This window comes from Salvia miltiorrhiza, chromosome 1, assembly GCF_028751815.1.
Source record: "Salvia miltiorrhiza cultivar Shanhuang (shh) chromosome 1, IMPLAD_Smil_shh, whole genome shotgun sequence".
Taxonomy (NCBI): Eukaryota; Viridiplantae; Streptophyta; class Magnoliopsida; order Lamiales; family Lamiaceae; genus Salvia; species Salvia miltiorrhiza.
Genome location: NC_080387.1, coordinates 48746846 through 48771300, shown reverse-complemented (window position 1 = coordinate 48771300; position 24455 = coordinate 48746846). Strand labels below are relative to the sequence as shown.

General features: G+C 36.3%; 3 protein-coding genes across 5 annotated transcripts; 1 reads left to right on the top strand and 2 right to left on the bottom strand.

The window, feature by feature from the left end:
* The first annotated feature begins 4104 nt into the window (after window positions 1-4104).
* Window positions 4105-6997, top strand: LOC130988816 (probable strigolactone esterase DAD2). Its single transcript, XM_057912785.1, has 3 exons — window positions 4105-4377; window positions 4459-4629; window positions 6445-6997. Exons 1-3 carry the CDS (start codon window positions 4136-4138, stop codon window positions 6878-6880), a joined length of 849 nt encoding a protein of 282 aa, XP_057768768.1. The 5' UTR covers window positions 4105-4135; the 3' UTR covers window positions 6881-6997.
* Window positions 6998-8156: 1159 nt separating this feature from the next.
* LOC130988825 (uncharacterized) lies at window positions 8157-10963 on the bottom strand. Its single transcript, XM_057912788.1, has 2 exons — window positions 10129-10963; window positions 8157-10066 (listed from the first exon to the last, which is right to left on the bottom strand). The coding sequence occupies exons 1-2, from the start codon at window positions 10816-10818 to the stop codon at window positions 10052-10054; spliced, it is 705 nt and encodes a 234-aa protein (XP_057768771.1). The 5' UTR covers window positions 10819-10963; the 3' UTR covers window positions 8157-10051.
* Window positions 10964-13637: 2674 nt separating this feature from the next.
* LOC130988794 (uncharacterized) lies at window positions 13638-23107 on the bottom strand. Of its 3 annotated transcripts, none has more exons than XM_057912759.1 (15): window positions 22732-23107; window positions 22572-22649; window positions 21969-22018; window positions 21769-21822; window positions 21542-21594; window positions 21295-21370; window positions 20761-20822; window positions 19883-19951; window positions 19401-19506; window positions 18873-18949; window positions 18269-18369; window positions 15362-15457; window positions 14555-14622; window positions 13999-14041; window positions 13638-13869 (listed from the first exon to the last, which is right to left on the bottom strand). In XM_057912759.1, exons 1-15 carry the CDS (start codon window positions 22942-22944, stop codon window positions 13789-13791), a joined length of 1227 nt encoding a protein of 408 aa, XP_057768742.1. In that variant the 5' UTR covers window positions 22945-23107; the 3' UTR covers window positions 13638-13788. The 3 variants fall into 3 exon arrangements, with proteins under 3 accessions (XP_057768742.1, XP_057768751.1, XP_057768758.1); XM_057912768.1 differs by having other exon boundaries at window positions 21295-21367; XM_057912775.1 differs by having other exon boundaries at window positions 22565-22649; window positions 22732-22749.
* Between the last annotated feature and the right edge of the window lie 1348 nt (window positions 23108-24455).

The following is a 24455-nucleotide window of genomic DNA, read 5'->3' as shown; positions in this document are numbered from 1 at the left end:
GCAGGGGCGGTCCGGCGAGGGCAGGGGGCTGGGAATTAGAGTTAGGGTTAATAATTGATGAAATCTATAAAAAATAATTAATTAGGGTTAGGATGAATAATTAATTAACTTACCGTAGAGTATCACGTCGACGGAGAGCAGCGGCGTCGGACGGAGAGCGGCGGCGGCGGCGTCGCGTCGAACGGAGAGGAGCAGCAGCGGTCGCGTCGCGTCGGACGGAGAGAAGCAGCAGCGGTCGCGTCGGACGGAGAGGAGCAGCAGCGGCGGCGTCGGTGGAGGTGGCCGTTCGATGGACGGAGGCGGCGGTGTCGGGAACGGCGAAATCGGCGGAAGGAGGCGGAGAATCGGAGGAGGAAAGGGTGGAGAAGAAAATGGGGGAAAAATTAGAAAACCTAAGTTAAGTCCGCGAATTCAACGACCGAATGTCAATTTAACGACCGTTTTTCGGTCGTTGCTAATTTTAATTATAATATTAATAATTTCGGTATACAACGACCGAAAAACGGTCGTTAAAAATAATTATTTCGGTCGTTAATATTAAATATATTTAAATAAATTAAAATACAACGACCGTTAAAAAACGGTCGTTAAATATTTCCGAAAACTTAAAAATATCAGAACTCAAATTTAAATAAATTAAAATACAACGACCGTTAGAAACGGTCGTTAAATTAAAAATATATCAAAATTCAAAAAAAAAAACCAACGACCGTAAAAACGGTCGTAGTTACGGTCGTTATAAATTAACGACCGTTTCATTCGGTCGTAGGAAATAAAAAAAAATAAGATTTAAAATATTAAACAAAACGGTCGTTAATATTAAAATTTCGGTCGTTACGGCCGCCTTTTTAACGACCGAAAATTTCGGTCGTTAATTTCGGTCGTTGGAGCCGCTGTTTCTTGTAGTGTTATCTAGTATTTGTATAAATGGTGTTCGAGCTCGAGCTTGTTAGAAGTTCAAAAAATATTCAAAATCTCTTTCTTTACAAATATATTTTTTGCACGAAAGCTTGCGCACTGGCTCGATTGAAAGTTCGCGAACAAATGAATCAAAACATATTTACAAGCCAAACAAGCCGAGCACCACCAGGCTCAATTAAGTTCGATTCGATAAAATTATCCAACTCAGCAGTCTCGAGCTGGGGACGTTAATTATGGGTAAATCATAACTATACGAGTAAATTCGATAAAAAAATAACTATATGAGTAAATTCACGAGGATTGCTCTCGTTTAGTTCTTATTGGCATTTTATTTGTTTTAACATTAATTTTGTTCTACCTCAAAAATTCATTATTGATGCTATTAATTTTACAAATTACATAAAAATCAAAGCTCGATTTGTTCATTTTTCATAAAACTTCAAATAAATGAGTAAAAAATAAAATGATCTTTGATTATATATAAAATTAATGACATATTTAACATTTTTATTAATATAATTAAAATAAATATATAAAAAATGCGAACATGAACTAAACAAAAACAATACTTACCAATGATCGCTCATTAATTAAAGACATGTAGCGTAACACTAATTGTGTAATCTCATCTATTTCAAGATATATAAAATTTGAATTCATTTTTGCAAGTCGATCAATCTCGTTATACAAAAAGGATGAAAGTGAAGTCTCTACTCTAAGTCAATCTTCCCTCTCTTAACATAATTTCAAAATAGAGTGTTGAATAAACCTCCATCCCTTAACTTAAAAAACTAGAGTCCCAATAATTAAGACTATTTTTTAGGGGAATAAATAGGACTAATTTCTCTTGTATTACAAGAAAAAATAGAATTGATCTCAAATGTTTAAATGAACACAATTAACTTAGTTAGAAAGTTAATGTTCCTGTTTCATATACATACCAACTATATAAAGTAGTACTACTTGTTTATGTACCTAACTCGTAACGGTTATAAATTTGGCTAGACACCTTGAAATAAAGTCATGATTCTGACTTATTTGGAATAATCTAGAGCATAAATTTGAATGTAATACATAGATTACGGAGGTATTGTCGCCTGAGTATTTATGTTATTAAACTTTGTATAACATTTCCATTTTACTTAAGCTTCTATTAATATAGTAGTATAAACATACATGGTATTAATTTATTACAAATAATTTCTTATGTTCTTTTTTCAATATGATTAATATAATAATATTTTTTATTCTCTGGATACACACAAACGGTAGAATCTTTCAGTATAAATGGGTTCAATTCCTCTCTCCTATTGTTTATTGAATATTGCCGCTAGATCATATGCATATATCCCTTTCTTTGTTTCATTGAGGGAATGGTTAATTGATATTGATAAACAATTCAATTAAACCATGGATAAAAACAATTTATTACAAAAAGCAACAATTTGGAACATTCGTTATAGACAAGTAGATTTTTTTATTTATTATTCCCTATGTAACTTTCAGTATATATATTTACGTTCGTTCTACGAAGGATCCATCCTGCAATTATTCATGAAATTAATACAAAGATCAACATCATGATGACACGAGATTATACAATTGAATTATATATAGAGAGGTACAAAATTATGTCATGTGATGATGTTGTCATATATGTGAATATGTGATGAGTCAATTAATGAAATATATATCATAATAATTTCGTAAATAATTTCAGATTAAATACTTTTTTTGAGCAAGAAATTGGAAAAATCAACATATTCAACAAAGGTGATGGAGTTGCTAAGCGATCTTCATATTCATATGCAATGATTTTAATTAGTAAAATGACATCTATAGACATGACATGTCCCTTTCAAGTTTCAAGTATCAACCGCCAACTTATCCCCTCTTTATTGTTCAATTAATAGTGCTATATATAATTGTTGACATGGGGGTGTGCGTGTCATTAAATTTATCTAAAGATATTATGCTTTATTATTACGTTTTAAAGTTACTAAGATTACGTTTTATAATCTTATATAGGTCCCCCTTAGGAAATCTTTTTTTTTTTTTTTTTTTAAGAATTACAAAAGATCTGATCTATTATATAATCAAATACGCAAATCACACGTAGGCGGGATCTCTACAATACACAAAGTTATTAAAATTACTTTTTATAGGCTTATATAGGTTCCCCCTTAGGATTTTTTAGGTGGGATTGAACCCAAGACCTCTCATAAAGAAAAGTATTTGAGTGCCTCAAATTTGCCACTTGAGTTAGGCCTCATTGGTCTCCTTAAAAAATCTACTCCCTCCGTCCCCAATTTAAGTTCCTCTTTGAGGATGGCACAGGTTTTAAGGAAAAATTGTAAAGTGTATTGATAGTGGAGAAAAATATGTTATACTAATTAGTATTGGGAGTGGTGAAAATGTGAAAAAGTGTTATAATTAGTATTGAGAGTGGTGAAAAAGTGAAAAGTAAGAATAAATAAAGTATTATTAATGGTGGGGTAGTTGTCCAAAAATAGAAAGAAAGAAAGAGGAACTTATTTGGGGGACGTCCCAAAAAGGAAAAATAGGAACTTATTTTAGGGACGGAGGGAATAATATATATTCAAAATGTTGTCAGAGTTTAAAGACCTCTTTACAATTTTTTTTTAATTACTCTTCACAAATATTTATTTGCTACATTTCATCAAAAACTTAAAAATTAGTTTACTTACTTAGAGAAGCTCGAACATATCTAATAGTGCGCGAATCGAATCCGTACATTTTTTTAGTTACATATGTGTGCACAAATTATTCCAACTTAGTAAATGTTGGTGACATTTTAATTCATGGCTTTCTAGTCTTGGCATTTTTTATATTCATTTTCTAATTGATAAATGCGTAGGATTTTTTCAATACGATTTATTATTTTTACGTGGTTTGCAGATTATTACAAATGAGCGAATATTCTTGAACACCTATAGTATAGTTGTTGAATGTTTTTTTCATGATATAGAAAAGGGAGTCGGCCCAAATGGAAATCATGTGAATAAATCGAGTTGTAATATATATTTTGTTCATATTGCTCATCACATCATGATTCATGCACATCAAAATATGAAATGTTTTAAAATACAAATAATTAAAATAATAAAATTAGAGTAAAATTAATTACAATACCCGTTTGTCTATATAAGTGACACCAACACCACACTCTCATTTACCTTCACTTCTCTCTCTCATGGTCTCGCCTTCTCCAGAAACAAAAGGAACGATGGTGATGGGAGAGAATCTGGCGGCATCCATGAACGCCAAACTCGTGGGCTCAGGTAAGGAAACCGTAGTCCTCGCACACGGCTACGGCGGAGACCAGTCCGCCTGGGACAGGATAGTGCCCCTCCTCGCCGCCCGCCACCGCCTCCTCCTCTTCGATTGGTGCTTCTCCGGCGCCGTCAAGGATCCATCCCTCTACCACCCAAACAAGTATATACATACAAATCTTATTAATCGATCGATACAAAACCTAACTAATTAGTTGATTAACATCTGAAAATTGTGGCGCAGCTACTCCTCCTACGATGCTTTTGCCGACGACCTAATCTGCGTAATGGAAGAGATGAAGGTGAGCGGGTGCGTGTTTGTGGGGCATTCCATGTCCGGCATGATCGGCTGTATTGCTTCGTTGAAACGCCCTGATCTCTTCACCAGGCTCGTGCTTGTTGGAGCTTCTCCCAGGTTTAATTAATTTCTTTTTACTAATGTTATTATTTTATTTTAATTTTGGATGAGATTTTGGTGAGGGGGAAGAAAGGCTTTGAAGTTTGATGAAGATGATTATGTCATTGGAAAAAAGTTGTTTTTGTCAGGTTGTGTGAAGAGGATAGTGAAAGAGAATCACAACTGCAACCATAAATTAACTTCTTTCTTACTGGCTACCACTGCTCTATCACGACTTTCACCCTTTTTTTTGTTTTTTTTGTTTTTTTTTGAAAATATCCTTTTATTTTATTTATTTATTATTATTATAACTCCAATTTTTATTGTTATAATTTGTTCTCCGATATAGTTCTTTATTTTTATTATAAACTCCCACATTTTAGTATTCATCTTTTTATTTTAATTCATCCCGTAATTTAGTATCAATTTCTATTTTTAATAAAAGTATTTCATGTACACCTATAAAATGTGGATCCCTTACTTCACTTTAATCACTTTAATATTCTCATAAAATATGTGTAACTCGTATTCCACTCACAACACACTTTATTAAAATCCATGTCATTTTCAAATGAATACTAAAAGCAGGATGAAGGAAGTATTATGTTTTTATAAATGTATATTATTTGTAGAGTGTGAATGTGGAGGGATAAGATCCAATTTTATATGCTCCGCTATATATGTCCCACTCTTATAATTATTATTTTATAGTAATTTTTATAAAAATAAAATTTATTATAATAATGTGAATTATACTTAATTTTTATTTCAAAAAAATTAAAATTTTTAGAAATTATATACCATAACTTTTAATTTTTGAACCTATTAGTATTAACAAATAAAAGTGAAATTAAATGATAAAAGGAGTTATATACCCTAATTAGATGAAATAAACCCTAGTTAATAATCATTAAAATTAAAAACTTAAACATACAAAGTTGAAATTGGAGAAAAAATATATTATAAGAAAATACATAAAATTGAAAATGAGATACAAAGTGAGACATCAAATATGATACATTGAATCTGAATTCCAATAGGAAGTAGGTTTTGCTAGAATTAAATAATAAAATGTAGGGAGAGAAGTTTGGGTACAAAATATAGCAAAACTAATACAAATAAAAAGAACTTATTTGAATTATATATAAAAAAAGAACTTATTTAAAAGTTTTTTTTTCATACTCTAAATAGCAAGTTATAATTATAAATCTTGTTTTTGTAAACGAGGATTATTAAGTAACCGTTATAAACTACAAACCACAGAAGAAATGTTAACCACACTTTTTTTTTTGACTTGGGGGAGTTGGGAAGGGGGAGCAGCAGGGTTTGAACCCGGGACCTCACTGTTCACACATAGGAGGTCGCACCGCTTGGTGTCCCCTTGGGAACAAATGTTAACCACACTTAAAAAAATATTGATGGAGATTTTTCTTTTCAATTTTTAAATTGAGTAACAAATATTGAGATTCATTACATGATTTATAACATTCGATAATTCTTCCAATTATCAGAGAAACCAATGAATTGAAACCCTCATGTCCCACCGTAACCATGCTAATAAATATAGTCTGATTAAAATAAAATAAAATAAAATAAAATAAATAAGAAACTATTGAAAAACCCATTAATCCTCAAACATGGAGCTAAAAAGCATATACTAGTACTAATTAACAAAGTAACATAAAGTCCCCAAGGGGACACCAAGCGATGCGACCTCCTGTGTGTGAACAGTGAGGTCCCGGGTTCAAACCCCCCCTCCCCAACTCCCCTAAATTAAAAAAAAAAAACAAAGTAACATAAATGTATTTACGTAGAATATACGTATTGATACAGGTATTTAAACCTAATTGAGGAAGGGTACAACGGAGGTTTCGATTTATCAGATGTTGAAGAGATGCTATCAAACATTGATTCCAAATACGAGCAGTGGGCTCCGGCGTTTGCTTCGGTGGTGGTGGATGCCTCCGACCCACTTTCCGTCGAGAAATTCGCAAATTCTTTGAAAAGAATGAACCCACAAACAGCTCTTTCATTAGCCAAAACTGTGTTCCTTGCCGACTACAGATATGTTCTTGAGAAAGTCGTGGTGCCTTGCAACATCATCCACACCAGAAACGACGTCGTCGTGCCCCTCGCAGCCGTCGAATACATGCAGAACACCATCAAGGCCAAGGCCGAGGTCGACATCATAGACACCGAGGGTCATTTTCCTCACCTCACTGCGCATCTCCAGTTTGTTCAAGTTCTTGATAGGATTTTAGGCTGTTAATTAGATTTTTTTTTTTTTTTTTATGTGTTTGGTTTGGTTATTTTTTTTAGTTTGCTGTTTGTTTGGAAGTGAAAGTATGGTGTTGGGAGATGTGTGTGCTAGTTATGTGGTGCGTCGTTTTACACCAAAAATATCCGGCAGTCAGCCGGTATGCCCACACTGCGCAGACAGCAGTAAGCAAAATCGTCTCCCAAGGGACTGGCGAGAATTTCTCCAATTAATGTCTGCAAAGTAACCACGAAATTTTGGGAAGAAAATATAGAAAATACTAAACTTAAAATTAAATAAATAAAATCCGAATAAACCAATTTTTCCAATTAACTAAAAGATGAATAAAAATTCCAACAATTAATAAAAGAATTCCAGCAATCAATTAAGTCCACCCTAGCTCAATTATTTCGATCATCGATGCAAAAATAACTTTAAATCATGCAAACAAACCAGTTATAATCACCGAAGACGCTTCTGACGTGATCTTATTTCTCCTTAATTATTCGGTAACCAGGAAGACGCTTCACTAATTACTACCCTAATCGACTGACAACCGTAAGAGACGCTCTATAGGTTTAATGAGCCGACAGCATTAATATCTAGAGAAACCCGATTCAAAACCAATAAACTCTGACGCAGGATTATTGAATTAAGACTGCTTTTCCCTTGACCCTGATGTGTCAATTTACCACTAATCAAATCTAAACCACAATTACGGATGGCCGGTTCAATTGGTTGTATAATTAATTCTAACCCACTAAATATTGCGCACTACTTAATGGATTAAAACAATTAATAACGATAAACACAGAGAATCACAGATACAAGCATAAAAATAAAGTATAAGAACAAATTAGATCTCACAGAATAATCTTGCTAGTGCTTCCCTAATCGATGCTGGAATAAACGAATTAGCTAGAACGCATAAACAAATAAATAAAGAAAATTAAGAAATAAATTGCGAAGAACAGATGAAGAAAAGAAAACTTGAATTAAATTGCTCCAAAATCACGTCCCAGCTGCTCTCCAGAATGGGTGGCGTCTATATGTGATGTCTCTCTAAGCGTGTATCATCACAAATATATATATATCTATGGAAATAACAAACCTAATCTAATAAAGTAATATAAAAATGGCCCATGGGCCTAACTAAAGATATAAGGCAAAATGCAGCCCTTTTAAAAGTCAAAGCCCACTAAAAGAAAGTAAAAGAGATATCAGTCGCCCAACTCTCGCCAATTCAGCCTTTATTTCGGACATCACAGACAGTATGGGCATACCGCACAGCAAACGCGCACAGATTCAAACTCTTCAAAATTCGATCCTCTTATCCAAAACCTATCAAAACCATGAAGAATATTTATTAGTTTCACAATTAAGTCCAAAAGATAATAATAAGCAGGAACTAGGCATTTAAAATTCACCAAAAACACTCAAAATATGCGTATAAAATACGCCCAATCAAACTCCCCCACACTTAGACAATGCTCGCCCTCGAGCATAAGAAAAACAAAACAAAGGGAAGAACAAAACTCAAGACACAAACAAGACAAGACAAGACGCAACTAACGACGACTAGCCATGGCAACAATCACAACAAGCAAATCTCAAAGTTAGAATAAGATACAATCATCATTTTTCCTCAAACCATTCTTGGAATCAACAATCATGTGCATTCACCCTTCATTCGAGTCAAAAACGTGAAAATCAATCCAGCCTCACTAAATTCGCTCAAATCTCTCAATATCAAAAGGTAGGTAAATTCACAAACATGCAACTCGACTCTATCCATTATAAGTTTGCCACTATGTCAATATCTTCAATTCGAAAACTGAACTTATCCATGAATCAATAGGTCTTTCCACAAGGTTGTAATGGGGCTAGGGTGCATAGGTAGGATAAACAAAAGTGGATAAACAAGGCTAATAAAACCAACACAATGCAAGTAGTTCACCACATTCTAATCCCAAAATCAAACTAAATCAAATCAACCCTTATTCCCAATACATAGACATTCAAACTCCAGCGTTCTCTTTTTTTTCTTTTTTTTTTTCTCTTTTTTTTTGTTTTTTTTTTGTTTTTTTGTTTTTTTGTTTTTTTTTTTTTTTTTTGAATTAACATCATAAGATCACCTCATTTTTAAACAACCAACAACCTCTTTTGTCAATTTCAATCCTCAATCATTCCAACCAAGCACTAAATTTCAATCAACCTTATTCTTCCAACAAAGTAATATCACAAAACAAACCACTTGCATCATGCTGGAAATGGACAAAGCAAGGCTAAAAGAAGGCTAATGGCTAAAATTTTCGAGGCTTCAATCATATATAACAATAAAAAGGGTCAAGGCTTCAAAATGGCTCACTAATGAATATTGCAAGGTATGAAATTTTTAAGGCCAATGAGGTTTATTCCTAATGCCTAAATCGCTTTCACAAATGAGTCCAATTGGTTGTTTAAAAATTTATTATGGCAACATGGCAAACCGAATATCAAGAAGTCAAGAATGCATAACACTCATCGAAAACAAGCAAGGAGCATTCAAGTTATTGCTCTAAAGGCTCAATCCTCACTATATGAGTGGTTTTCAACAAAATTGATCAATTTGCACATTCGTCATCCTCAAACACATATGTGTTTCAACACATTTTTGTATCATCCAAGAAAACAACCATACAATCCATATCAATATGCTCATCCTAACAAATCGAAATGCTCGCATGAAAAGTTGCCATAGACAGACTCAAAAGGAAGACCAAAACAAAACATGCACACAGACTCAAGAAAAAAGACATAAAAACTCCCCCACACTTAAACAACACAATGTCCTCATTGTGTGGGGAAATACTAAGAACAAAGACACAAAACAAAGAAAGCATAAAAGACAAGAAAAATAAAAATAAAATAAAATAAAATAAAAACGAAAGTAAACTAACAAAAACTTCCCTGAAACTGGATCAATCATCAGGTGGTTTCAATTTCCGCTTTGGCAGTTTCACAATTGAAGGCACAATCTGTCCAGTGCTGGTCGGTATGGGCATACCGCGTGACAGATGCTGAGTGAGAACGTCATTGGTGGGGTTCAGCTGCACTTTACACCCTTGAATTTCATCATAATATTCTGGTGGTTCTTTATTCATCGTGAATATTTCCAGAATCTCATTTTCCTCATTTCCATTCTTATGTTGAGCCAACCTGAAAGGAAAAGTGAGAGAAATTAATGCTTTAGAATTATAAATTTCAGATTCAACACTTACCTCGGAAGAAGAGAGATTTTCATATTGTTGTGCCTCTTCGACAACTTCATCATTCTGAGCACTTTCTTGCTCTTCCTTCTCCTTTTCATCTTCCATGGGCTTTGGATCAAAGAAATCTTCCTCACTCATTAAATTCATAGCATAAACATGCTCCTTGGAATGTACTTCTTCTTGAGATGGAAGTTTTCCAAGATTTACTTGCAACTTGTTCACTTGAGTGGTGAGCAGAGTGATCTGTGTGCCCATACTACCCAACGCAGCTTGCGTCTCTTGCTGGAAAGCTTGCTGACTTTGCACCAAATTGTTAACAATCTGGCTGCTCTGTGCCAGACTCTGAAGAATATCGCTCATACTGGGCTCTGGGCGGTCGGTATGAGCATACCACCCAGCCTGCGGCTGTGCGCTGGTGAAAAATTCAGGCGAATGATTCCAGCTGAAATTTGGATGATTATCCTTCTGAATTTGAGCTCCAACCATGCCTCTAACTAAGGAAGTTAGAGCATCGAGTTTCTCATTCACACATATATCTTCTGCTCTGTTGATCGGCCTGTACCTATCATCATCCTCATCCTCATATTGTTGACCATTGGTGACCATATCAAAAATCAATTGTTTTGCTTCATCTAAGGTCTTGTTGGTCAAACTTCCTCCACAAGCAGCATCAACAATCCTCCTGTCAAAAGAAGACATACCACGATAAAAATAATTAATGAGCAACTGATAATCAGAAAATCCGTGGTTAGGACATCTATGACATAATTGTTGAAATCTCTCCCAATAATCAGACAAACACTCGTGTTGCCTCTGCTTGATGCTACTAATAGCTATTCTTAGATTTGCAACCTTTGATTCTGGAAAGAATTTACGCAAGAACTGCTCCTCTAAATCGTTCCAAGTTCTGATTGAGCCAGGTGATAGATCTAACAACCAATCTCGAGCTCTACTCTGCAATGTATGAGGAAAAGTTAGTAATTTTAAATGATCTTCAGGAAAACCTTGAGGGCGTAAAGTAGTGCAAACTAAATCAAATTCAGCAAGATGTTTATGTGCACTCTCTCCAAGCGAGTTGCTGAATTTTGGAAGAACTTGAATAAAGTCAGGCTTGATTTCAGCATTTTGATTAATCGTGGGCAACACAATGCATAGCGGATGATTTCTCTTGTGGCGGCCCAACTCTCTTATCAACGGTGGTGGTGGCAGAATGTCATCACGGTCATCATCCCCATCTTCAGACATCTCAATTTCAGCTATAGATCAAACTCAAACAAAAATAAAAAAAATAAAAAAAAACAAATCGAAATAATAGGAAAATTACTACTTAAAAACCGATCCCCGGCAACGGCGCCAAAATTTGGTGCGTCGTTTTACACCAAAAATATCCGGCAGTCAGCCGGTATGCCCACACTGCGCAGACAGCAGTAAGCAAAATCGTCTCCCAAGGGACTGGCGAGAATTTCTCCAATTAATGTCTGCAAAGTAACCACGAAATTTTGGGAAGAAAATATAGAAAATACTAAACTTAAAATTAAATAAATAAAATCCGAATAAACCAATTTTTCCAATTAACTAAAAGATGAATAAAAATTCCAACAATTAATAAAAGAATTCCAGCAATCAATTAAGTCCACCCTAGCTCAATTATTTCGATCATCGATGCAAAAATAACTTTAAATCATGCAAACAAACCAGTTATAATCACCGAAGACGCTTCTGACGTGATCTTATTTCTCCTTAATTATTCGGTAACCAGGAAGACGCTTCACTAATTACTACCCTAATCGACTGACAACCGTAAGAGACGCTCTATAGGTTTAATGAGCCGACAGCATTAATATCTAGAGAAACCCGATTCAAAACCAATAAACTCTGACGCAGGATTATTGAATTAAGACTGCTTTTCCCTTGACCCTGATGTGTCAATTTACCACTAATCAAATCTAAACCACAATTACGGATGGCCGGTTCAATTGGTTGTATAATTAATTCTAACTCACTAAATATTGCGCACTACTTAATGGATTAAAACAATTAATAACGATAAACACAGAGAATCACAGATACAAGCATAAAAATAAAGTATAAGAACAAATTAGATCTCACAGAATAATCTTGCTAGTGCTTCCCTAATCGATGCTGGAATAAACGAATTAGCTAGAACGCATAAACAAATAAATAAAGAAAATTAAGAAATAAATTGCGAAGAACAGATGAAGAAAAGAAAACTTGAATTAAATTGCTCCAAAATCACGTCCCAGCTGCTCTCCAGAATGGGTGGCGTCTATATGTGATGTCTCTCTAAGCGTGTATCATCACAAATATATATATATCTATGGAAATAACAAACCTAATCTAATAAAGTAATATAAAAATGGCCCATGGGCCTAACTAAAGATATAAGGCAAAATGCAGCCCTTTTAAAAGTCAAAGCCCACTAAAAGAAAGTAAAAGAGATATCAGTCGCCCAACTCTCGCCAATTCAGCCTTTATTTCGGACATCACAGACAGTATGGGCACACCGCACAACAAACGCGCACAGATTCAAACTCTTCAAAATTCGATCCTCTTATCCAAAACCTATCAAAACCATGAAGAATATTTATTAGTTTCACAATTAAGTCCAAAAGATAATAATAAGCAGGAACTAGGCATTTAAAATTCACCAAAAACACTCAAAATATGCGTATAAAATACGCCCAATCATTATGCTATTGTCTGTATATGGACGATTGGAATGTATTTTCTTTTCTTTTCGTTTTTGAAACAAGACGATTGGAATGTTAAAGATTCTTGTTTGTTGAAGATTTAAATTTAAATGATTTTGCTTGTGAATATGGAGAATGGTGAATATTGGCATTCAAAGACTATTTATTTACTTTCTGCACAAAATATTGTTTACTCCCTCCGTCTACAATATCGTTTTCATTCTGTGGACGACACAGATTTTAAGAAAGTAGTTCATAATAATGAGTATTATTGTGAGTGGAGTTTGAGTCTCATATTATTGTGAGTGGAGTTTGTAGACCTTATTATTATAAATGGAAGTGAAAATAATATTATAAACGAACAAAAATGACAAAAATGAAAATGATATTAGGGGAGGGAGTACTAATTATTGATGTAGTTTACATTTGCATTTTAGATAACGTATCATTACTTGGTCCCCTAGCATCGAGTTATGCTGCTTAGTCAAAGATTTTTATGTTTCTATTTTGTTTGGTTTAGTGATTGATGGATGGGACAATTTAACAACAATATTTTTAGCCGAATTAGAAAGATCGAAATTATTGGCCTAATAGAAGCACTTAATATGGCACAATAATTGAGTTGTGTGGGAGACGGCTGGTTTCTCCAACATTTGTTTGAAGACAAGAGAATAAGACAAAGCATCGGATTTTCTTGATTAGGCCTCTAATGGAATAACAGATTTACGAATACATATTTTCCAACTTTAAAATCCTGAGGAAATGGAAAACTAAATTCAGACGACCTAGAGAAAGAGTAAATGACAATTTGCAGAACAATTATTTAAGACCAATATTAATAGAGAATGACAATTGTTGATTTACAAGAAATGAATCCATGAACAGTTTGCAATTACGCAAGAGGAAATAAAAGCTGAACTTTTCTACTATTTAACAATGTTGAATAGAACATCCAGTTTTATGCATTGAGGTCGTAATACTTGTCCAGCACTTTTTCGGTGTAATCTCCAAAAGAAATAGACCCCTTTGGCATGATAAACTGAAAGAAATTACCAAAACCATAAATATTTGATAAAAAAATACTATAAATTAATTAATTCTCTGATTGAAATATAGATTCATCACATGTTGATGTCATGGCATGGTAACAGAAACTCAATGGACTCACCTCATGAATATTCACCAGCTCCGGAAACATAAGCTTTTCATCCCTGAATATAAAAATCATTGATTAGAAATGCATGAGAGCTTTGTTAATCACTCTAGATGCCTGTTTTTGTGATAATCAGAAATGCATGCGACACTTCGTTTCATCCATACCTAACCAAAGTATGATGGCAATGATCTAAATCTATTTCGATTTATATTATAATCAAGAAGGGATTGAATATGCAGATATTAGTTTTCCGCAAATATATTAGGAGACAACTCAGAGATGGGATTTAATTCCTATAGAGACAGGTTTTCGAGTCTAGCTAGCTTCATGTTGCTCACATTTGCTTCAATTGATCAGCAAACTATAAATGTCCAGGTTCATAAAGCTTAGCCCCTCTGTATTCGTCATGTTTTCCACTGAAGCATAGAAGAGAGTTCACAAAGTTTGCAGCATATTGTTTCATTGTTTAATGGCTTGATAACAAGATTCAATAGCACATATGCAAAGACAATTATAGTTCAACTTAGAACCAAATATATAGGTGGAGAGATTTGTAAACAAGCATTACCAGTTAGGCTGCATAAATAATGCAAATGTAGAACGTTCAACACCAGATGCCACCTTCCCTTTTGGTGCCTAATATAAAAACATGATTAAATAATAATAATAACCAGGTATGTGCGAAATGAAATAGGAATAACAAAAAGTTCAGCTTTGTGCCAAGTTGCCAGTGAATGATCACTGTTCCTCTGTGGGAAAGTACAATTGCTATTTTGGAACTTGAAAATAAGCATGCAGTCATGATTTGTTGAATGAAACTTTCTTGATTCTATTGTGAAAAGGACGTTGTGAGCTCCTGGTAGATAAACTGAAGTAGTAAACTTGATTGATCAACATTGGTTTTAGATCACAGCATCTAATGCTTTCACCTTTTTATGGTGTACAATAATTTTCACACTAGGTAAGACTAATCACCAACTGCTTTCAGTTTGTAAGAAAAAGTTTATACTCTTTAGAACAGTGGCTACAGAGAAGTTATCTCTACTTAAGTCCAACAAATTCAAGGAATTAGGTGTAGGTTAACCTTTTCTCAAGTAGTGTCAGCGAGTTGTCATTTCAAGAATAGACCATATCAGATCAATTTATTACCACTAATTAAAGTTGATATACTACTAGAAAACAAATGGAAAGGCAATGCATGTCTTAAGTCAAATCCTGAAATCACAACTAAGTAAAACAAGAAGCAACTTAAAAAGCAAGAAACTGTCTCGGTGTCTGTTGTATTCATGAAGCACAACCAGCACTAACTAGCCCACTGTGTAAATTAAACAGTGCTTTCATAAAAGAAGAAGAGAGATTCAAATAGCCAAACTACCCGAACGCAATGTGGTGTTGCGCAAAGTTGACCTCCTGACAGTATCTCCGTTGTTTCACCTATTTGATAGGCAATTTCATCTTCCCCATACACCACCTATATCAGTAAAAGCACAGAAGATAACAACTCATTATCGTAATCGAAAGCATGTTTTATGACCAACATCATACGATGGCGAGTTTCACACTATTGTAACATGTTGACATTGAATAACTGATAGAGTAAAGGTGGAGAAGGAACGAGAACTGAACGGTAATATTATAAATGATAGAAATTAAAAGAAAACTCCTCACCGAGGCCTACAGCAATAGCTGTCCTAAACAATACTATGATTCCACATAAACGACTCTAACTATGATAAGCCTATTAAATAGGTAAAAAGGAAACCCTAACCCTAAAAGCCCATGCACACGTTATAGGCCTTTAGCCCAAACTATTTGACAAGAAGAACTAAGAATAAATAACTGACTCAATTAAAAAGAAAAAGAAAAGAAAACAGATGCCACGGTCTATCAATAGCCTCCCCGGACAAAACAGCCTTGTCCTCAAGGCTGAAGTATGGACCGGAAATAGGATGCCTCAACAGGCGCATGCTGGTGTAGTGCATCGAACTCGGGCTCCCCCAATTCATCACACACAAGGACGTTCAACGTCTTAGGCGGGCAGCGGTGAAGGGGTCCGAAAGTCAGACCGCAACGGAAGCAGGTACCAGCGGCAAGATGTTTTTGAATCTCTGATTGCGGCAGTTGGCGAAAGTTTTTGGCCTTGCTTAAAGGTAGTGAGGCGGCAGAAACCGTGGAGTCGGAAGAGTAGGTAGCTGTGGCTGTTGGTTGGCCGGCTGTGAGAGGGGTAACACGGTGGGAAAACACGGTAGGGGTACTAGGACGGGCAGCACGGCGCGCTGCGCTGACCGCAGAGGTGTAGTCAGTGAGAGCGTTGTCCTGTATCTGCTCTCGCACCGAACGCTGGAGACCACCGAGGAAATATCCTAAGCACTGGTCATCTGAAAGGGGAGGCAGCTGGGCCACGCGGCTTTCGAAAGCAGCGATGTAATCCTCCAGAGATCCTGTTTGATGTAATAGAAACAAGGCCTCGTAGGTGTTGAGCGTGGAGGCATCGCCGAAACGCGCCAATAAGGCTTGGGTGAATTGTGGCCATGCCGGGTTGGGGTTACGACGCAGGAGTAGTTGTAACCAGGAAATAGCTGCGCCAGACATGCCGATAATAGCAAGCTGCAGCTTCATGGCCGGGGGAATGCGATGGACGAGAAAATATTGGTTGGCTCGAGCAATCCAGCCCACGGGATCAGATCCATCGAACCCGGGTAAGTCAGATTTTTGAATCGGAATAGTGGTGGGGTTGGTGTTGTCGGGAACGAACGGCTGTTTCCCAGTGGAAGAGTCGCCGGGATCATCTGGAACGAAGGGTTGTTTTCCAGTGGAAGACACGGCGGCCAAGATGGCTGCAAGTTGAGTTTCCATGGCAGAACGGTTAGCGTCGACTGCTTTGGTAAGGGAGGTCAGCGATGTCTGCAACTCTAACACCACCTTCTCTAAATAATCCAGTCGAGACTCGGTGCTGCGCGTCGTAGCAACCATGGCAGGTCGGACCAATTGATAGAGTAAAGGTGGAGAAGGAACGAGAACTGAACGGTAATATTATAAATGATAGAAATTAAAAGAAAACTCCTCACCGAGGCCTACAGCAATAGCTGTCCTAAACAATACTATGATTCCACATAAACGACTCTAACTATGATAAGCCTATTAAATAGGTAAAAAGGAAACCCTAACCCTAAAAGCCCATGCACACGTTATAGGCCTTTAGCCCAAACTATTTGACAAGAAGAACTAAGAATAAATAACTGACTCAATTAAAAAGAAAAAGAAAAGAAAACAGATGCCACGGTCTATCAATAACACAGAAAGTTTGTACGAAGGGATAGAGGTCAAGAATTGAGGCGTAACATCTAGTTGAGTTTCTTTGATTTTCTTCTGAAATGCAATTAAACCATGCATTTCCTGTCTACCTTACTTGTATAACTGAGAAAAATTATGAGGCTCTTATTGCAGACACCAAGAAACAACGTCCCGTGATGCAACAAGTCTCCTCCCTATATCACCATTACACCCCTCCTCGCTTTTTTTCCTTTTCTCTTCTTTTGGTTTTTAGGTTTAAAATATGAGATCTCATGGCACCTTAATACATTTCTTGTTATTTATATACTTAACGCCAATTAAGTGAACATCTACCTAAAGAGAGGGAGTGTCATGTCTTCTCCAAGCGCATTTTGTATCCAATCACAATATAGCCTTCCTTTCTTGGTTCTGAATTTCCTATGTGTTCTACTCTAACCAGAGAAGGACGCAAAATTCCTCATTGATTCTCTGCCCATTTAACATACCAAAATATTCCTCGGAACCAAACTTGCATGACAATAGTCCAAAAAGAGACCCAAAGGAAGACAGTATGTGGAGCTAGATTTCCACATAACAAATGGTAAAAAGAAGAGAAACTTTTATCTAATATTGATGGATATTCCTGAGGGAAACAGGCTCAACTTTCAAAATTTGCATATTACGAAATAAATCAAAGAAAAGTACATGAGTGGAGACCAGAATGCTACAGATGAGCCAGGTGGAAGTAAAAGGAGACATGATACTGGTAGAGCTATCAATGCTAACAGTTCATGAAAGATTTCTTGATTAGATACAAAGACAACATGCCAGAAATCAGAGATCGAACTCATGGTACTCTTTCAGTCTTTCATCCCTATATCTTACTTGCCTAGATTGTGAATAGCTCTTTTGATCTTTACATGTAGCATAAAATTGAATGTAATATTTTGAGCACATAAACACCATCAAACCTTTATACTACTATAACAATGAGCAGAAAGATATATACTTTGACTATTTGACCTGAACGTGTTTTTACATAAAGGCCAGCAGTGCTGTCAGGACAAGGTATTTCCACAGCATCTCTTGTGAAAATTGCACAAGTAAGACCTGTAAATGGGATGCCAGTATCCATTAGACACAATACAAGTACAGACAGAAATATTAGAACATTTCTCAAGGGAACATGTGTTTACTTTTCTACTAATCAGAGCCTTAATACACTCTTATTAGGAGACCAAAAAAAGGGAAAGAAAAAAACAAAAGGAGATAATAGGTGCTACAAACCAAAGAGAGATGCATAGATCTAATACAAAGAATTCATATGACTTCTGTGTAACTGAAAACCACGGTAATATAGTTTGAATATGCTTTTACGAACAGCTGATTTGTATATCAACATCATACTAATAGAAGCGTACACGTACATCTTTCAGATTTCAATGATGCACAAACAAAGAATAAAATTCTGCTTTTCACACAACAGCCATTATCATAATAGCTAAAGCTTAACTGGGGAACTAATTAGCCAAGGAAGAACCACTAACATGCAAATGCTACCTCATATAGTACAAGATTAGATGATGGCAATATAAGATCTGAAATTTACATACCTGTAAGGGAACCATGATCTGTATGCCATCCACACCATGATGACATAGAGCCATCATCACCATCTACAACAGAAGTGCTGCAACAAAGCCATTCATGAATGATAATTTTTTAGACAGAAAATCTATCTTTCATAGTTTTTTAACTAATGACAATGATCCTTCCAAATGTGCCTGTTTACACAAACTAGTAGAGCATACATGCTTTGCAAATGGGAGGTCAATACTTTGAAATTATAAATAATTCAACTTTCTTACTGCGGCTGTAAAAACTATTAAGAAAAATATTCAACCATAGAAAATATTAGCAATTAATCAGTTTGTTAGTTCTTGGTATATTTTAAGAAGTATCTTTCACAAGATAACAAGATACGCAAAAATCTTATGTCCCATTTTTGCAGTGAGGTCAGAGGTATTATGTCACAGTAGTGGGAACTGTTCGTATATATGGAGGCACAGTATAATCATATTGAAAACAAATACAATGACCCTGGGAATGCTCCACATAAAGTTTGTAAGGAAAGAAATTACCACTGATGGGATGGAAAGTAATAAAGGAGACGGCCTTTGTGGCATCGAGACCGAAGAAGTATTTGCTGCAGACTTCCATTTTCATGCATTTTCAACCCATTTGATGCTAGACAAGTCCAGATCAAGCAGCAATATATTAGATAGTCAAACTAATGTATTACAGCAAATGCAAAAGTCCTGCCCTCCGGCAGCAGCGGACACAAAAAGCTCTCATATTATGAAGTAAATGTGTTAGCTTACCAGTTTTAGTGCATTCAAATTATGTTTTGCTTGTTTTAAAGCCATAGATAACAGTTTAGCTTATCATTATCATTTTTAACATATTGCATGGCTTGTTAAATGTATCATGCAGCACGCTGCACGCTGGATACATCACTTATTCAACATTTATAGTGATCATATACTGGACAACCTCAAATAAATGAAATTGACACTGCGAAAAAGATAACACAGCAAGCAAAATTCAAAGATAAAGAACTTACTATATCGATCACAATGGTGCGCCAACAGCAACCCAACATCCAGTATCAACTTTCCAAGAGCTTTAAAGGCTGTAGAGGTAGAAAAGATAAGAAGTCAGGTATACAGATCCAGACCAAAGAAAATTTACAATAAGGAAAAATCTACCAACTTTCTTTCGCATATCACTATCCTATCAAAGTATTTTGAAGAAAAAGATTTAAAACCATTTGATTTATAAACCAAAGTTACAATACATGTATTGACTACAAAGTAAAACACAAAAATATACTCGTTCCATTCCAATTCAATAGGTCACATCCCAATTCAATAGGCCACAGGGCCTGGGCATGGATGTTAAGAAACAAATAGTTTATAATAAAATAGGAGAGAGAAATGAAGATATCTGCTTTAAATGAAAAAATAGATGATTATGTGTGGGCTACAATGGCATTTGATGTAAATAATGTGTTGTGTGAGGATATTTGTTATGCATTGACTTTCCATTTTAGAAAGTGGCCTATTGAAATGGGATGTCCAAATAAAGAAACATGACCTATTGAATTGGGACGGAGAGAGTATCAAATAGGATCAGAGATCAGTATGAGATTTCGGAACTTCAGCTCCAATTATTAGCCGAAGTTTTGCAGAAGAAAAAAATAAAATATATGAAACAAAATTTTGAAAGTCACATACTAAACTAAACAGCAAACTAAAGATGTGGAAAAAGTTTCTAAGTTGCATACTATGTGAATGGTTATTGGAAGTTGTCCAGGGAGTTTTTTTGTACAACAAGTACACTTAAAACTCCAAGTTACACTACCCCTGAGTGACAATTAACATAGAGAATATCGGAACAGTTTATTAGACTGGTTCGGAGTAGCTAGGTCCCAGCTCATACCCAGTTCAAGTTCTGGCAATACATCATGAGGCCATATATTTTGTCCACAGTAAGAAGGATACCTAATAGGTCAAAAATCATAAGAACCATCAGAAAGTATAATAGTCTCCGCTATAAAAAATCAAGAGAACTTTTTTAAAAGCATTTATCTTCAATGAGAATTAGATCAGATTGAAACTCTCAAGCGAGTACAAAAATTTCTTAATACATTTTTTGCAAATATCAGCATGGTGCATGGGTGACATGCAATTTATATAACTTGTATAATTTTGAGCTTAATTTTACTGCACATAATTGACAGATTCCAGTCAATCAAATTTCAGCAGTTGCAAGATGATTCACAACTTTTAGTCTTTTGAATTCATAATAGAAACAAAGACAGCTCAAAATCCCGTGCATGTACTGCAGGGTGAAAGAAATTCTCCACTAAAGGAACAACGTATGAAGGTTTAATGTCAGTCTATTTAGCTATGGTTATGCAATACTCATGATATCGCTGTTACTGCTGACAAAAGTAGTAGCAGCAATTATTACCTTTTAACAAGTGATTGGTCATCTGTGGGGACATCAAGTATCGGATTGGCATAGAAGGAGCCTTTCAACATATCTGCTAAATAGAATCAAACTCACACGAGTTAAAAAGTGTTACATAATAGTAACATAGACAGTTAGATAATATAAGTGAAATAGATATATGACTCTTGGAATGAGAATGGAAATAGTATATATGAGGACCGAAGGCTGCTAATCCCAGCTAATCTTTATGTCCATAGACAGTTACCTGGTTTTCCGGACTCGAGTTTTTCTTTTCCATGACTCCATCCAAAATTGTACCTACATATATATTCCTCAAGATTCAGAGTTGATAACATTTTAAAACTTGAATGCCCACAGACAAACATGAAAAACATAAGCAACTTGAACTAAATGCATCAGGACTTCAGCAGTAAGATCCCAAGGTGAGTAACTGAAGACATAGAAGGATAATGAGAAGAAGGATTAACATACCTACTGCTAGGATCTTCAAGTTTCCGTTTTACATCTTCTGGGAGGCTAGCTAATCTGATTCGAAATTATTACAAGTTTACAGAGAGGCAAAGATCATGGAAAATCTAATTTACACTGAACTGAAGAAAATCAAGGGTCCATTATTACATTGGCGTAAATCATGTAGAAAATATAATGAGAATGGCTCATTGAATTCATACCTAGGTGCAAGACATAGAAGATTTTGACGCAGTAACTGATAACCAGGCACCTACAACAAATGGGAACCAAATGCAATTACAAAATTGATATTTATGTGTAACTATGTGCACTTTTTTTACATGTTGCAAATATCAGGCTAGTATATCTTACTTTTCTCTAAAACACAATAAGTACTGTAATATAAAAAAAAAACTAAGATTTTTTAAGTAGAAAGTTGTATACTTTGAGAGAGGCTTATACAAAGTATTAACAATTGAAATCTAAATATTTGACGTCATATTAAATCCACATTGACAATATCAATAGAAATATCTTCCACTAATCACAACAACACACTATTGACAACGCATGTATACTTGCAGTTGCATATATTTCCCAGTCAGATTTCCTAACAAAACGAAGGACCAGCAAATTTTAGTACATAAGCCGTTATTCGATTCGACAATCAAAATTAAACACGTTATTCCAGATTGATGTGGAAGACATTTTTGTGTAGAAGAAGTGGCGGTCAGCTCGACACTGAATGACGGAGAGCGAGAGCGAGCAAGGGAGAGTTCATATAAAATTCAGTAAATAAGAGAAACCAGAAAATTACTCCATACATCCGATATGGACATAATTCCGAGGCCGTTCGGGCCAAATCCGAGCTCTATTTTCTCCGATAAATCAGCACTTGTATCCTATCGTCAAGAACGATATATCAGAACATATGCAGTCCCCATAACTACCAACTCAGGCACAACTGATCGATATCAAGATTACCTTCAATTCATCGTAGGAAATAGTAACTGTCGAAAGCGTAGGAGCAGGAGTCTGCGAGGACATTTCAGCAGCTGATCGAATAGCAGAGCACCGCGCTTGAGGCGGTCGAAGCGACAATTCAGCGAGAACAACCGTGTGCGGCGGCGGCGGGGGCAGAGGGGCGGGGTTAGCGTAGCGGCGGCGGAGAAAGGCGGAGTGATGTAGAGAAGTCATGTTGTAGTTGTAGTTGCAGTTGCGTGATATAGGCGCCGTGCAATTCCACGAATCTTTTTAAAATATGGCCGTCGTTTTCCGCCGTTCCGTTTAACTAACGATTCATTTGTTAGGGCGCCGAGCATATCTGTTGGGAGTATTAGCGTTGCGTTTTATTGAAACTACTAAAATTAGTACCTGTAAATATATGTTTATGTCATTTGAATGCAAAAAAAATCGGTCCAATCGGGGTGAACCGGGTTGACTGATCTGGTTGAACCGGCCGGTCTGGTCCAATTGAATCAGGTCGAATATATCTTATTGAACCCAGTGGCGGATCTATTAGGGGCGGTGGGGGTACGAGTGTACCCCCAAAAATTATTTTTTTTTACTAGTAGTATTATGAGTATTATACATTTAGAGTTGTTTAATTAATTTTTGTCCCCTCAAACACCTCAATCGACTTGTATTTCTTTCATCTAAATATATTTGGGCTTGGGCCCATTAAAAGTCAAAAGTAGCGGCTGTATTTTGAGAACCTATAAATACAATATTTTGAAGAAATGAAGACTGGTCGGAAGATAGACTAGATATATAGTTATTTACTCCCTCCGTCCCAATAAAAGTGGCCACTTTTATTTGGGCACGGAAATTAAGAAGGAGATAGTTATGTTTAATTAATTGTAGTCCATCAAAATTAAGGATTTAATTAAAACTTCTTCTTCCTCTCCCTGCATCTGGGCGACGGCGACGATGGCCGGCGCCGGCGAACCAGCCGGCCTTCCGGCGATGGCAAATCAGCCGGAAATCATCCCCAAATCAGACTTTCCGGCGATGGCAAAAATCATAAACAAAAATCCACAAAAATGAGGGGGGTTTAGCCAAATCAATTCGATAAAAAACAGCACAAATCATCCCAAATCCACAAAAAAATCAGCACAAATCATCCACAAAAACGAGGCAAACCGCAAGAAATGAAGTAAACCATCTCAAATCTTGCAAAAATTTTCAAGAAATGAAGCAAATCTCAAACTAAAAATGAAGCAAAATCTCAAATCCCACGACGATGTCGACTTCGACGGAAGTTACAGAGCGGCGGAGAGGCGGTGGTTTCTGAGAGGGATCTCTGAAGGGGAAAGGGTCGCCGACGCAGTGGAGGGGAAATGAGTCGACGCAGTGAAGGGATCTCTGAATCGGCGCCGACGCACTGAAGGGAACCCGCGCCGCCCTCGCGGCCCTCCGATTCGAGCCCTAGATCCTCCATGAATCGGCGCCACCGTGAATCGACGCCGCCGCTGCTGTTTGGATCTCTGAATCGACGCCTCGCGGCCCTCCGATTCGAGCCCTAGATCCTCCATGAATCGGCGCCACCGTGAATCGGAGAGAGCAGAGACGAGTGAGAGGGAGGTCGGGGACGGGGCGGCGGAGAGACGGCGTCGACTGGAGAGGCGGAGCGGCGGAGAAGAGGTGAGAGACGAGAGAGAGAGAGCGTCGAGAAGGTGACAGGCGACGCCGCGAGGGGTGGCCGGCGG